At 44.5% G+C, this 15,095-nt stretch overlaps 1 protein-coding gene across 3 annotated transcripts in view; it reads left to right on the top strand.

Moving 5' to 3' along the window:
* The window catches only part of nrd1a (nardilysin a (N-arginine dibasic convertase)), a 23,525-nt gene extending 8,430 nt beyond the window's left edge, over positions 1–15,095 (top strand). For all 3 annotated transcript variants that reach the window (XM_030116255.1, XM_030116253.1, XM_030116256.1), the window contains exons 12-32: positions 110–187; positions 1,600–1,720; positions 4,358–4,416; positions 4,758–4,812; positions 4,898–5,002; positions 5,484–5,607; positions 5,952–6,038; positions 7,772–7,891; positions 8,001–8,052; positions 8,360–8,510; positions 8,661–8,788; positions 8,970–9,132; positions 9,289–9,320; positions 9,553–9,691; positions 9,774–9,821; positions 9,923–9,975; positions 10,558–10,641; positions 10,898–10,988; positions 11,174–11,290; positions 12,378–12,467; positions 12,541–15,095. In XM_030116255.1, the coding sequence (XP_029972115.1) occupies positions 110–187; positions 1,600–1,720; positions 4,358–4,416; positions 4,758–4,812; positions 4,898–5,002; positions 5,484–5,607; positions 5,952–6,038; positions 7,772–7,891; positions 8,001–8,052; positions 8,360–8,510; positions 8,661–8,788; positions 8,970–9,132; positions 9,289–9,320; positions 9,553–9,691; positions 9,774–9,821; positions 9,923–9,975; positions 10,558–10,641; positions 10,898–10,988; positions 11,174–11,290; positions 12,378–12,467; positions 12,541–12,768 (2,125 nt within the window). In that variant the 3' untranslated portion in view covers positions 12,769–15,095. The remainder of the gene's footprint in view (positions 1–109; positions 188–1,599; positions 1,721–4,357; positions 4,417–4,757; positions 4,813–4,897; positions 5,003–5,483; positions 5,608–5,951; positions 6,039–7,771; positions 7,892–8,000; positions 8,053–8,359; positions 8,511–8,660; positions 8,789–8,969; positions 9,133–9,288; positions 9,321–9,552; positions 9,692–9,773; positions 9,822–9,922; positions 9,976–10,557; positions 10,642–10,897; positions 10,989–11,173; positions 11,291–12,377; positions 12,468–12,540) is intronic.

Here is a 15,095-nt window from a genome sequence, read left to right as displayed (position 1 = left end):
AAACATAGAATTAGACCAGCCAAAAGAAACCCTCCTTTACCCTGATTGTGGATGGATTGCGTCAATGTTTTTGTTTCCTATTTTTGTGCTCTTCCCTTCCTCCTTTCAGAGTGAAGCCTCTCCACTACATCTCTTGGCTGATTGGCCATGAAGGCACAGGAAGCATCCTCTCGCTGCTTCGGAAGAAGTGAGTGTTATTGCTTCTGTCTTGTTTGTTTTTCTGGTTGGAGGGCTCTCCAAAACCCAATTAAAAGCTCTTCAATTGACTTGGTATACATGAGCTTTTTTTTTTCCCCCCGTCTGCGAGCGAGCCCCGAACGTTTCGGCCCAATCTTCAGACTATACACTTTTCCCGTCGCTCTCGACAATGTGATTCATAGATTCCCGTCCGCGGACGCGGTGGCACGAATGTTTCGCAGCCTCTCGTTGTGAAGTGGGAAAGTGATTTACCAAACCTTGTCTCACCCCACAATGCCAAGAGCCCATCCAGCACTCCCTTTACCGTCTCTCCCACTTGTGGGATTTGATCGAATATTCCTGTTTACTGCGAGTGCTGTTTTCAATTGCTGATAAATGACAACAGTGGAATTCGAGCGCGCTCAGTCTCAATCCCCCGATCAAAACAAACGGCAGCGGTTGTTTTTATTGACTTCAGACAATCCAGGCATCAAAGGCCAAGAGGAAAGATTTGAAATTGGGCAATTGTTGCCCCCCCCCCCCCCCCCCCATGTTGAATCGGGGGAACCGTCTCTCCGTCTGTGTCCGTCACACACGTTACAGATCAGATGCTTGAAAACGTCCATGCGAATGCGTCTGTAGTTTTCCGCGCGTCGATAAGTCCACGATAATGTGGCAGTGTTTCCAGGACAGCTTGAAGACTGGCAGACAGTCGGCACTCTCTTGGTCTGAGGCGTCTGATCATTTCTGCAGGTGCGATCGCGGACGGCAGACTTCTGGAGCCAACTAGCTCTGGTTTTGTGTTCATCGTTGCACAGCCGCTCTCTGCTCTTTACACAAGTAAATGCATCAAAAAGCTCTGAACACAGATGCATAATAGAGGCTCGCTTCACACCAGCAGCAAAAACCACATTTATGATTGGTAAATTGTCTCAAACCAGGAAATGTGGAATGAATTTTTTTGTCTACTTATTTTGCAGCACATAATTCATCATTTGCTATATTTTGTATTGAACTAAGAGAATCTGTTCCTGCTGGACTGTAGAATATATAAATGGCTGCATCGTGCTGGAGGGTTAGGCTCCTTATGTGGATGGAATTTTACTGGATATTCTGTTATTTGGTGGCAATAAACAGCCAGTCGCTGTGAATGTGTGTCTTTTGCTGTTTTCCCTGTCGAAGACTGGCTTCATCTCGCATGATCTCTACCTCCCTGCGACACCGAGCGGATTGATTGATAGATGGTAAATCAATGCTGTCGGATGATAATGCTGGATCAGTGGTTATGGGGGGAGATGGGTGAACATTCTGCATGGAGCTTCCCCGTGTGCCTGCATAGGTTTCTCCCTCAATCCAAGTCTGGTTAAAGCACTTAGGCTAAGAAAAAGGATGAACTCTGTGTATATGTGTGTGTGTGTGTAGGTGCTGGGCCCTGGCTTTGTTTGGAGGAAACAGTGAAACTGGCTTTGATCAAAACACCACCTACTCCATCTTCTCGATCTCCATCACCCTCACAGACGAGGGTTTCCAAAACTTCTACCAGGTAAAGAAAACCCTTCCTTCCTTCCTTCCATTCATCTCTGCCTTTCGCCTGATCATTTAGCATCAGTTCATGAAAACAGTCGTGTTTTTCTCCTTTATCAGTTGCTAAGACAACCCCAGCGTTAACCAAAGACACAGCGTTTGATCAATCAGCAGGACTGTTTTTCTATTTTTAAGAAGTAAATGGAAGGAAGAAAAAAAAAGTTGTTTTGTCAATAAACTTGACGGCTGCTGTGTAAATGTTAAAACAGCTTTGGGAACGTCAACCTGTCAATTTCAGAAATTACCCTGAATCACGTATTTTTTTTGGGATTGAAGTTTAAAACGCTGTAGATTAGAATTGGAAGGACAACAGAGTTTTGTGCCTGGAGTCATTTCAGGAGGCAGCAGCCTTCTTGACTAATCATATCATTATTAGAGACAGATTTTTTTTTTGCTGTTCTTTAAATATACTTTTTAAATAAATTGACTGCAGGAACTGTCAGACTCCAGGTGGATGGCACTAAATATTATCGTGGCCGTGTACAAATTGCAGTGTGCCACTGGTTCATTAGAGATATTTATCCCGTTGTGCCTTCTTCCCCCTATTAGACACACAGCAAGACAGCGAACTTGTGCCTGGAACAACAACTGCAGTTCAGAAGAAAAAAAAAAAAAAAACGCGCCCACGCAAGCTACCTTTGTGCAGCGGGGTCAGATTTGCGAGGAGCTTTGTAGTTTGGAGCTCATTGTGCTGGAAAGAGAACTATATCACACAAATAACAATGTGAGAAAATCGCAGAATGCCAGCTGTATCACGTACATGCTGAAGTGAAACAGGACAGCGGGGCTAATTCTGAAGCCACTTCGAGCTCAGTTTTAGCTAAGAGCAGGGGTTTTCAGAGTGTGGGAGGATGAGCCCCTTCCCCTCCGACCCCCCCCCCCCCCAGAGAGCTTCAGCCACATCGTCACACTTTTTGGAAAAACCTCGGGGCTTAGAGTAAAGTCATGCCGGCTGAGTTTCCCGGCTTTGTTGAAAGTCGACAAAAAAAAAATCCGCCTACCAGCACCTCAGACCCTCATTATTCCACACGCCTTACCGTCCCGCGCGTGTGTTTTCTGCATACCGCCAGCATAAAGCAGGGAGGGCTCGCCGCAGACCGCCACACTATTTTAAGAGGGAGCACATTTTGCAGCAAGACTGCGACCGGCGAGCGTTTTGTATTCTCCGGCGGTTGCCTGGCAGCCGACCCCGGCCGACTAACAGTCTCCCCATTAACAAGATATAATGTGGTAATTAGTGGGACCGGAGTGTTTCCAGTCCTAATGCTAGCTAAGCTAATTGGCTGCCTGTCGTCGCCCTATTCTTGGTGGACCGTCACGAGAGCGATATCGATCTCCCCTTTAACTCCCGGCACAAAAGCAGACACACGGCACAAAATGTCAACGCATCCCCTTTTTAAAATGCCAGAGCTTCCCCCTGAAAAAAAAAAAAAAAAAAAAAAAACCAAGGAACAAAACGATCCCTCCAATGTTTGATTTTTACTGTGGAAGGGATGGAAAATATACCTCTTAAATAGTTCTCCAGTGTGGAATATAGTGGTCTCCGTGGTATTGCATTCATTGCAATAATGGAAGTCATGCCTCTAATGTATCCGCAGCCGAGGCTCCTTTTTGTTCACCTAATGGTTCGCACTTTTAAAGTCGAGCTGATATTTTCGTTTGAATGCTTCAATCCTTAAATGCAGGAGAATTAAGGCGCGCGTCTCCGCTTGTCGAGCACATGCATTATGCCAACCGGCTGCCAAAAAGGTGTCTCTTAATGTACGAAGCACCTTCCAGTTTGTCGTCTACTTAACCTCATAAAGCCTGCCAATCCATTTGCGTCCTCGGTTGGAAGACGGGACCGCCGAACGCTGAGTCAAGCACGGTCCAGGCAAACTAGATGAGTGGTGTTGTGTCAGTCGACGCCTGATCTGCTGGGCTGTGATCAACTGAAAGAACTCAGTCTTGGAAGTAGAATTCAAAAACAATTTCAGATTTTATGGCTGCAAAGTGGGCGTGTTATTCTTTTTTTTTTTTTTTCGTCAGCTGCTATTAATTGAGTTGTTTATTTAATTTAACACTCAACCCCGTATGTTTGAATAGCCTGCAGTAAGTTTGTGCCAAAACACACAGTAATGGGGGCTGACCTTCAAGAGGGGCCGCCGTCCCTTCGCTATGGAGGTGGCAAATCCACGTCAGTATGTTTCTATATCGCAAATCTGGAATTCCACACACATGCCACTTGAACAAGTTATTATTACTTCGACTTTAGGGACTAAATGATTTTAAAACCGGAGGGCATTATTGATGAGCTTTGATTGTCCTCTGATTCATCCTCATTGAGGTTAAAACAAGTTACGTACGTACGAGCCAATTTGAAGCATGTAATGAGGAGAAAGTACAGATATGTGCTTAAATGTAAGGCGGAAAGACAGTCAGGAAACTAAATATTCAAGTAATGCACGCATACCTGAAGAATCTACTAAAATACAACAATGAAATACAATTTTATGCTACTCACCACTTCTGTTTTCAACGAAAATGTTAAATTATATTGAAAAATCCATAAAGATAAACATGTTTTTTTTTTCTTTCTTTCTTTTTTTTTTCCCAGGTGACTCAGCTGGTGTTCCAGTACCTGAAGATGCTGCAGACACTCGGACCACAGCAAAGGCAAATCTCTCTCTCTCATATTTACACAACAGAATCCCCAGACAACACAATAGGGCAGAATAAGCTTTAAAAAAAAAATGACAAAATTGAAAAATCAAAGATGCTTTAAATGTTTTCGTCTGTCTGGCTTTTTGAGGAAGCTGTAAAAGCTGCAGCACACGGAATGTGGCAGGGCGATAGGTTTCGGTCGCTGTTTGTTCATTTCTATAATTATAGCCTTATTATTTTTGTTTGTGCTCCGCTCCCTAATTTGTCCTAATGATAATTGGCGCTTTGGCATTGGAGCTTTTGTCTGGGGTGGGTGAAGGTGATAACTCCGTCTGTCTGTTCCACACTCTCAGAATATATGAAGAGATTCAGAGGATCGAAGCGAATGAGTTTCACTATCAGGAGCAGGTGAGAATACAAACACCCCGAAGCAACGGAGATTTAGTGAGACGGCGGCGGGTGAGAGCTCTGTTTGATTTCTCCCCCCCGTCAGATTGACCCTATAGAGTACGTGGAGGACATCTGCGAAAACATGCAGCTTTTCCCTAAAGAAGACTTCCTGACAGGAGATCAGCTCATGTTTGAGTTCAGTCCAGAAGTAAGTAGCTCAGTAGTCGTGGGAATTAATCACTCGCAGGATTTTATTCCCTTTTTTTTTTTTTTTTAAATAGATGATGTTATTAAAACCGGTCACTTTAGATGCTAAAGCTGTTTCTTTGCAAAACACGTTTCTCCTGCCAAAAATATATATTTCTTTGGTATTACGGTCCTTTCTGTTGATGGCGAATGTCATTTCACATCAAAAGTTACACTCTAATTATGCCTTTGTGTGTTTTTCTGATGACAAGAACCTCTGTTGTGTTTTTCTACGTCTTATTTTGACTGGCAGTGAAAAATGTTCTCACATAAACAAGCAATTTAGACACGAAGGAAAAAAATACAGTTTCTTTGCCTCCTGCCTATTTTTTTTTTTTTTTGTTTTGTTTTTTTGTTTTTCTGCAAACCTGACTTGATTTGGCCGTGTGTGTGTGTGTGTGTGTGTGTGTGTCTCCTCGTGTGGTGTGTGTGTGTGTGTCTAGGTGATCAGCGCTGCTCTGTCCCTCCTCACCCCCGAGAAAGCCAACCTGATGCTGTTGTCACCAGAACACGAGGGCCAGTGTCCCCTCAGGGAGAAGTGGTTTGGCACACAATACAGCATGGAAGGTGTGTGTGTGTGTGTGTTTGTTTACTGTCAGTGTAACAGTTCCTCCTTACAATGTAGGCATTCAGTGAATACATTGTCTTTTTTTTTTTTCCCTTGTGTCGTGATATTCAGCCTGATATAATGCAGAGCCAGCAGCAGAAATGCCAGCATTTATCTCTGTCTCTTAGATGGCGAACAATAGTGTCGGAACAGCATTTGAATAAAAGGAGGAGAAAAAAAAAACGTCCACAAAAGCAATATTTCATTTTTGTCCACTTAAAGTGTTCGGGGTCACTCGGTTGGAAATATGAATCAGGAAAGCAAATGTTTTCACTGTCCTAATAGATGTTTAACCTTCACACAGACATTCCGCCGGAGTGGATGGAGCGCTGGACGGGGGACCTCCAGCTGAACAATGATCTGCACCTCCCCGCCGAGAACAAGTTCATCGGTGGGTGAATACACTTCTTTTTTTGCAGGGTGGACAAAAAAAAAAATGAAAAAGTAAAAATAGTTGGCAGCTGTGGTGCAAAAACTGCAGCAAGTGTCCAAAAAGTGTTCATGAACCAGAGTGGATCCAACAGTTTTCCAGTATTACACTTATACTTCAACAGTCCTCCTGCCTTAAATTAAAACAAATGTGATCATGTAACCCAGAGTTTCCTTCCTGGTATTATACAGTGGATACACCAGTACTGCGCATAACACACTCTTGCATTTGTACAGAAAGCAGGTTTAGCGTCAGAAAAATACAGGAAGCCACTGATATCATAAAGGTTTTCTATAAATGCTCCGGCAGTCTCACAGTTCATGTCCTGCAGAGATGGGTTTTGCATTTCAAAAGTACACAGCAACACTCCTACTGAGTTTTATTCATCCAGACTCGGGTTTGACAACAAAGGAAGCAGGAAAAAAAGATGACGCAAACCTGACAGTTGTGTGATGGGACTCATAATTTCGTCTTTGTTGATGTACCTTTCTATAGCTCCACTGATTTTACGTGAGGAAAATTGTGGATTCGGAAATGTTTAAGATCCCTTCGTGTCAAAGCTCCCCCGACTTTCACCAAGAGACTTTAAGTAACTTGAATATTGCTAATAGTGTTGGTTTCTGTGGTGGTTAGTAGTGCCAGTGTGTGTCGTTTTGGGTTCAGTGCAGCGTCTCTCCACAGCGCCGACTCCCCGCAATTCCATTTTCTGTAACACAGATCAGAAGCAGAGCAGGACACGCTTCCTTATATCTTTGTACTTACTTTCTCACAATGCAGCTCAACCCCCCCCACGCCTCGTCAGACTCATGTTTGTTATTGTATTTGTGTTATTTGCCTGGAGCCTTTAGCCTTTAGCTAAATAGCAGCTGGTCGCAGAGGTCTGTTGATCTCGTGTCTTTGTAACTCCGCGCTCCGCCTCGAGCTTCAGACCCGACCGGCACAGTCTCGGCTCGCATCAGTCGAGACATTTTTTTTTGTCAGATTTCTCCAAACATTTACCAGATCCCACCTCTTCATTTTAAGATTACAATATGTATTATCTTAGTTTGATATAAATTACTTTCAACTGAAATAATGAGCTGAATTACTCAAAGAGACAGTCTTGAGTTAACTTCCAAGACAGTTGTATAAATTTACAGCTCATTTTCAGTTTCTGTTTGTATTCACATTGATTCACATGATTATACAATGGATTTTTTTTCTAACTTTAGAGGAGACCAAAACACATGGGGGGGAAAACATGTGAACCCTGCATGGAAAAGACCGGTGATAATCTGTCACAGAACCAGACATTTGTTTGAAAAAAGAAATCCTTTGGTTGAATTGCTGTCAGCTGAAGCTGCCTAATGCGAGAACAATTTTAAAGGTCATGCTGTTTGAGAAAGTGCAACACCTCAGGATCCGTTCCGGGCCAGCATAAAGAGCCAAATCATCCTGGCATCGTGTTCTTATAAACTTTGCAGAGTGACTAACCCGCACAGCCAGCCCTGCTGAAGTTGGGGACTTCATTATTGGCCCAAGGGTTCCTGAATCATTTATTTTTTGGGGGGCAGAAACATCTTTCTCTGTGTTGACAAGCCGCTGCATGTTTATCCCCAGACTGCTTATATCGCACTGTTGAAATACACACATTATTTATGAACGTGTACCGAGTGGAACAATGCTGATTTATTGTTTTGTGGGGATTTGCGCAGCCACCGACTTCACCCTGAAGCCGTCCGACTGCCCGGACACCGACTTCCCGGTCCGGATCGCCGACAGCGACAGAGGCTGCCTGTGGTACAAGAAGGACAACAAATTCAAAATCCCCAAAGGTTGGATTTGCGCGTGCATGCGTGTGCGTGCGCGTGGAATGCGGTGCAAGGTGCCGTTCGATGCCGTTTGGCGAGTGTTGACACCATTTTGTCCTCCGTCCTGCTGCAGCCTACATCAGATTCCACATCATATCGCCAGTAATCCAGCAATCTGCTAAGAAGTGAGTCCAGACTCAGACATGACCTTGTGAAAGTAGCGCTTGTTTTATCCTTTTAACTTTAATGTTTTTGTGATTTTTTTTTTTTAGATCTTTTCTCCAATTATGTGTTTGTGCTTTTCATCACTTTAATCCTTTTCGGTTGTTTTGCTTTTATCTTTCCTCCCTCCGTGCTTCCATCTCCGTCCTATATTCTCACTCCTCTGTGTCTCTCTCGCCGCCTTGTTTATCCTCCCGCCCCTCTCTCCGTGCGGCTGTTTCTCATTTCCCGCCTTCTCTTTAACCTTTCTCCTTGTTGCCGCCCTCCCAGCGTCGTCCTGTTTGACCTGCTGGTCAACATCCTGGGCCACAACCTGGCCGAGCCTGCCTACGAGGCCGAAGTGGCCCAGCTGGAGTATAAGCTGGTGGCTGCGGAGCACGGCCTGTTCATCAAGGTTAAAGGCTTCAACCACAAGCTGCCAGTGAGTCGACTCGTCCACAGAAGCCTCACACACGCACACGCACACACACGTATGTGTGTAGCGGTTCGTCACGCATAAAGCCAGAAATTGATTAATACAGTGTCCTCTGCTGGCGAGCGGCTCATCTGTCGGCCACGTTTCTCCCCGTAGCTGCTTTTCCACCTGATCATCGACCACCTGGCCGACTTCTCAGCCTCCCCCGGCGTCTTCAGCATGTTCGCGGAGCAGCTCAAAAAAACCTATTTCAACATCCTGATCAAGCCCGATAAACTCAGCAAGTGAGTCCTTCATCCTTCCTTTTTTTCTCTTTTGTCTCTGCCATGTGAGTCATTACCAAGTCTATGTTGCCTTCTAGTGGTGAAATATGTGAGAGCCCAACTCATAAAGGCCTCTTTTCTTTGCCTTTTTTTGTTTTGCTTGGCCATTCGTCTTGCTCTGATGCTCCTCCGCGTCTCTCAGGGATGTCCGTCTGCTGATCTTGGAGCACTCTCGCTGGTCCATGGTGGAGAAGTACCAGGCTCTCACAGCCGGCCCGACCATGGAGGAGCTGATGGAGTTCAGCCGACGCTTCCGAGCCGAGCTGTACGCCGAGGGTCTCGTTCAGGGGAACTTCAACAGCGCAGTGAGTGGACAGAGAAGCAGATTTATTCATATTAGCTCGTGTGGATAACAGCTGAGTGTGTCTAACATTGCCCTCTTGATTTCTGCTGATTTCCTCTGCACACTTTCCCTACCTACTCATTACCATTTATTGTTTTTTTTTTTTCTCTCTCCACAGGAATCGATGCAGTTCCTGCAGTATGTCACAGAGTAAGTCAGCTATTACTCCGAACGCACCTCCTAATGAGAGCCCCGCAAATATACAATCAGATGAATTTGTTTTCCACCACACACTGTAATTTGCATCAGCATTCGTTGTTCGGTCCGTTTCCCCTTTCACCTTCTGCACTTGTGCTTTTATTCATTCCTGCCCTCTTATCAAACTTTCCCTTCCGCTCTCTCTTTATCCCCCCCCATCTGTCCTCCGTATCTCCTCGGCCAGGAAGCTGCAGTTCTCCAAGCTGTCAGAGGAGGTGCCGGTGATGTTCAGAGTGGTGGAGCTGCCTCCCAAACACCACATCTGTAAGGTCAAATCGCTGAATAAAGGAGACGCCAACTCCGAGGTCACGGTGTATTACCAGGTACGTCCGACGCCGCCTCGCTGAATCCAGTGATGCTTTGAGTTTTTCTATTGTTTCCTTCAACTCTCTTCTGCTTTTATAGTCTGGACCCAAGGCTTTAAGAGAGCACACGCTAATGGAGCTGCTGGTGGTGAGAGTTCGAAAATCTTCTCTCCTTAATTTGCATGTTAATCTCTCCAGCCCATCTGGGCGCCCCTCCAGTGTTTTACAGAGTTGTTGCTTTTCTCATAGATGCACATGGACGAGCCCTGCTTTGACTTCCTCAGGACTAAAGAGACCCTGGGGTGAGTTTCACCCGTTTGTTTGCATTAATCTACACCGGATTTGTCAATTTCAGAATTAAGATATAAAAGACAAACTCAAGTGAATCAGCTGTAGAGCCAGACACAGGCTGTCATATATGGAAAGGATGCAGGATTATTAAAGTAATGCTCTGTTTCCACTCCTTCTTTTGATAAAAAAGAAACTATAGCTTCTCCTACTTTATATGCAAATCAAAGATCTAACTGGAGATGCTCCTTGTTGCTGCCTATATCTTTCTCTTTCTTTCCGTGTCATTATTTCACTTGCAGAAGAACAAATCTCTGCTTCTTTTTGTTTTTTTCTTTCTTTCTTTCTGTCTTCAGAAATTTCATGTGCCTGAAATGTTTGAACCAGCAAATGCTTAATCCCCCGCGTAGCTGCAGCAGGAACACAAGAACAATGCCTTTAACATTTGAATTAAAATCCTGTACCTTCCAGACGGGGGTTATTGTGGAGCGCGAAGCGGCGTTGCAAAGCAAATGTCATGCTCTTTTTAAGTCAGGTAATTTTGTCTGTTCTCTCCCTCTAATCCTCGCCGTCTCTTTTCATGTCTCCCGCCGCAGCTACCACGTCTACCCCACCTGCAGAAACACCTCGGGCGTCCTGGGTTTCTCCGTCACCGTGGAAACGCAAGCCACCAAGTTCAAGTGAGTCCGCATCCCAGTCGTAACCTTTAATTCGCCCAAAGCAAGATACGATTTATCTTTACCGCTTCTCCCCCAAAAAAAAAGAAAGAAAAAAAAAAAAACCCAAGGCGTAATCTATCATGCTGCTCCCCCAAACCCGAGCTCCGATTTATCTATGCGGTCCTCGAAAGAGAAGCGAGCAGAACTGATAAATGACGAGAGGAATCAAACCCAGCCCGCAGCCTTTAATATATCTCTTACCGCTCATCTCCCTCAGCACGGAGCTGGTGGAGTTAAAGATTGAAGAATTCCTGGCTTCATTCGGGGAAAAGCTAAACGCGCTGACAGAGGAGGCCTTCACCACTCAGGTCTGCACGAGTCTGGTTTTGTGTATCTGTGAGTCCTGGTTGCTGCGAGAAGTTGCAAATATATTTCCAGAAAGTTTCAGAACAGCAGGGGTTGCTTCGTACGTTGCTAAAAGAATTTGTTAGCGTCTAAAGCCAGCTGTCATTGGAAAATTATAGTGTGTGTGTGTGTGTTGTGTGTCATACAGGTGACCGCTTTAGTGAAGCTGAAAGAGTGTGAGGACACACACCTCGGGGAAGAGGTGGACAGGAACTGGGCCGAGGTGGCCACACAGCAGTATGTGTTTGACAGGCTCAACAGAGAGGTGAGGACAACACACACACACACACACACACACACACACACACACACGCCCGGACGCATGCACATAGACATATTTGGACTTTCCTTTGACTTGCATTCGTTTCTAGAGGACTCATATTCAGCCATAGCATGGACAACTGTTAAACCTCAGCCTATATCTAGTCCTAACCTGACTTTTTTAAGGGTAAATGTCTTTGATCAAGCTGTTTCCTTCTCTCTGATGAGAACTTTATTTTTGTCCTCACTAAAAAAAAAAGGCAACTTGGCTTAATTCCTCTGTGAAAACAGGTTTTACATCCTTCCACACTGTTTTGCTGTTGTGCTCATCCACACACACTCCCACACAGACAGATTATTCCTGTTTGAAAGAAGGAATTCCGTATTCCTCCACGTCCCTCGACTTCACATGTAGCTTCGCAGCAAATACCAGAAACAAACATGAACATTTGTTGTAAAACCCTTTTTTTTTTTTCCCCTTTTCTTTTTGATGATGCTGAAAATCATTTAGCTTTTCTTGCTCTTGATTCCGCCAAATCATCAAAATAACAGTATTTTAGGGAGCAGACTTCGGTTAATGCCGGAGGGAACATTTGATTTTTGCACAGTTGTCAAAATAATGAGGCCAAGTCGGAACATCCAATTTAAAAAAAAAAAAGAAATAACAGAAGTTTCAGGGTAGAAGTACGGCAGCGTTTCACCAGACTCACCTGGTAGAACGCACCACAGACCAGAGGACAGAGCGGGACTGGCTGGAAAAGCACGGAGAGTTTTAAATCCCTGTTATTGCTCCTTTTATTAAAGCAACATTTCAGGGCTGATTGCAGCAGCTCGGAGGCACTGTGTGATAATCGGGGGCTGTTGATTCTTAATAGTTTGCACTCAACATAAGTGAGGAATTATTTAGATACGGATAGCCTTGTTACACAGCGCTTGGTCTGTTTAAATAACTTTTTTATGGAAATAGGTGATGGATATACACGGTATGCCGAGTGTGAATAAATGCAGGGAATAAATGAATGAGAAGGGCCGTAAAGTGGATGTACTCCATGCAGTTACTGAGTGAGTCCGGGCTGACGGATTCGTTTCAGATCGAGGCGTTGAAGCAGATGACCAAAGCCGAGCTCATCTCCTGGTTCCAGGATCACCGTGGACAAAACAGCCATAAACTCAGCGTCCATGTAAGCAACGTGTCTATCTTGTTTTTCCTCTCCGCCTTCCGCACGTCGTTGAATTCCTGTCCGTCTCCCGAAGGTGGTGGGATTCGGCGCCGAAGAGAACGACGAGGAGGGCGGCGGCGGCACGAAGGAGGAAGGGGAAGAAGGCAAAGGGGAGGACGCGAGCGGCTCCGCCTACGGCGAAGTGTCCAAACTCACCTTCCTCCCCGCCTCAGCCAAGCTGCCGGACGCCGTCGCCATCATGGACATCCCCGCTTTCACCGCCGGCCTCCCGCTCTTCCCCTACCACAAAATCGTCCAGTAGACCCGTCCTCCGACGGAGACCAAGCGGACTGGCTGGGCTCCGCCTCTCACCGAGCCACGTTCAGGGACGCCGCCTCGTTAGAGATGCAGGCACTTCATATGCGGCGAAGGAAGGTCGAAACGGCGCCGGCTCCCCTCCGGACCCGGACTCGCCGTAGGTTTTAACCACACTGTGTGAATAAGCAAGAAGCTTTGGAGTGATGATGGAGCTTTTTTTTTTTCTTTTAGCTAAAGTGATAATGTATTCTGCTTTCTTCACACTCAATTATTTTATATCCTTAGACGCAGAGAGTGGTAGCGCTCCGCTCCCCTCCCCTCCCCTTCGCGCCGCATCGACTGAAAATCTTTGAATCAAACTCTCATTTGTTTGGCTCTCTGAGCGCTGCTGATATTGCAGCAGTGAATCTCTGTCTTTTCTGCGCTTTACGTGGGAGCCCAGATGGAGTTTAATCCCATTTAAACAGACAAATTAACTGTGAAAACTGTGGAAAATGCTGAGTATTTGGGAACCCAGATGTGTGAATTTGAGTGATTGTGTGCTGCTGTTTGATTCATGCCCTGGTATGAAACTCCGCAAAGAAATAAATCGGTCAGTGGTGATAAAATAAATGAAGCTATTTAAGTCATCATTACAGTAACTACTGAGATATTTATAGCAGCTAATTTTTTTTAATAATTTTTTGCATCTGCCAGCTCGTTCTAAATGTAGGAATAATTCACACCTACACTATTCTGACATTTAGCTTAACTCTCCTTTTCTGTAAATACTTTTTCAATTGGCACGCCTGCAGACTTTTTTGGGCATGCATATTAAACAACACGAAGGGCACAAACAGTCAAGCATTGCTAGAAGCCGGCGAACAACAAGGTCACGCAAAAGTCAAGTGATTCGCACGCCGGCGAGTCAGTACGCTGCGAATTATGTGACTTTAAATTATGCGGAAGCGACGCTTCTCCCTCCGCCTCGTTCCCCGAAGAAAAGGTTGCTGCAGCCGATATTGTGTCGGCTTGCGGTTGGTGACACTTTGCACTATTGAATGTAATTAAAAACTAATCGGGAGCGCTGCCCAGCCAAGCGTGTTAACAGAATTGACTAATATACCCACGGGGACGTCTCTCACTGAGGCGAATTCTTCCCCTGCAGTAACCTCGCGAATCGGCAGCCCTGTGTTACCTGGGCGGCGTGCGAACACACACCGAATGGGATTCGTGCCCACTACAGATGTACTCCGCTCAGACTGCTGGTGTCTTATTTAAGGAAACAAAATGGAGAGTCTGTTTCCCCCAAGCTGGAGATATGGGATACTGTTTTCCTCTATTTGAGTCAAAAAATACTTTAAATTAATAGTGGGGAAAAGTTGTTTTTTTTTTTTTTTTTTTCCCGTGGAAGTGGAAAAAAAAGTTTTCAGAAGGAAATATAAATGAATATATCTGAATCTGGTCAATATCAGTGATCTGCTTCCCCTAGATTTTATTCTTTGAGCAGATTCTACTTATCCGATCACTGATTTTTACATCTTCCACTGTTATTTTTGCCTTCCTCAAAAGTTGTTGGTGGGTTTGAAGCATAAAGGGCGACACGTTCGACTACAAGCAGTGAGAATCCTGCAGTCGAGCCGCTCTGGGCAGTGAAAACAAGCTGTAAATACATCGTAACTTGCATTGCAATCTGAAGAAAAACACAGTTGTTCAAAGTGTCGCCTCACATTTCTCCTGACTGCCCGACACATATTTCACTACATATGGTTTCCCTGCAGGCTTTGTTTTAGAGAATAAATAGTATAGATGCAGTGTGTCTGAATCATTGGTTTCATGATTATGTTTTAAACTAACGACTTTTCAAACACTTGATGATAATTCCTTGATTGCCATGCATTTTACATTAATAATTTATCAAAAATTGAAGCTGTAGATTAATGTCTAAATTCTGTTACTTTTGTTTTTAATCTCATATTGAGGCGGAACTTTGCTCTCTGCTACATTATTCGGTTCGCAATAATAACACATATTTATACAAAGTATAATCAACAAAGGAAGTGTTAGAAGTAGTTAACATTAATAATAAAATAATTTAGAAAGTTAATTCTTGCCTCGGGGGGGAAATTCTCAGCACTTTTAGAAATGCAAGCTCTATATTTGCCAGGTGCAGCAAAATATTACACACATTAATGCAGCGGCATTAATCCCAGAGTATCCATTATTGAAAGCTCCTGTGTGAGTCGTGCTTTTACTTCTTGCTTCTTCCAGAATGTTTTTATTAGGATAGTTCGAGATGGAATGTGATGTCTTGTGCAGTATATAGTCCTGATTGTCAAAAAAAAAAAAAAA

This window comes from Salarias fasciatus, chromosome 19 (genome assembly GCF_902148845.1).
Source record: "Salarias fasciatus chromosome 19, fSalaFa1.1, whole genome shotgun sequence".
Lineage (NCBI taxonomy): Eukaryota > Metazoa > Chordata > Actinopteri > Blenniiformes > Blenniidae > Salarias > Salarias fasciatus.
The sequence above is the reverse complement of the archived record's forward strand: the minus strand, read 5'-3'. Positions and strand labels throughout refer to the sequence as shown.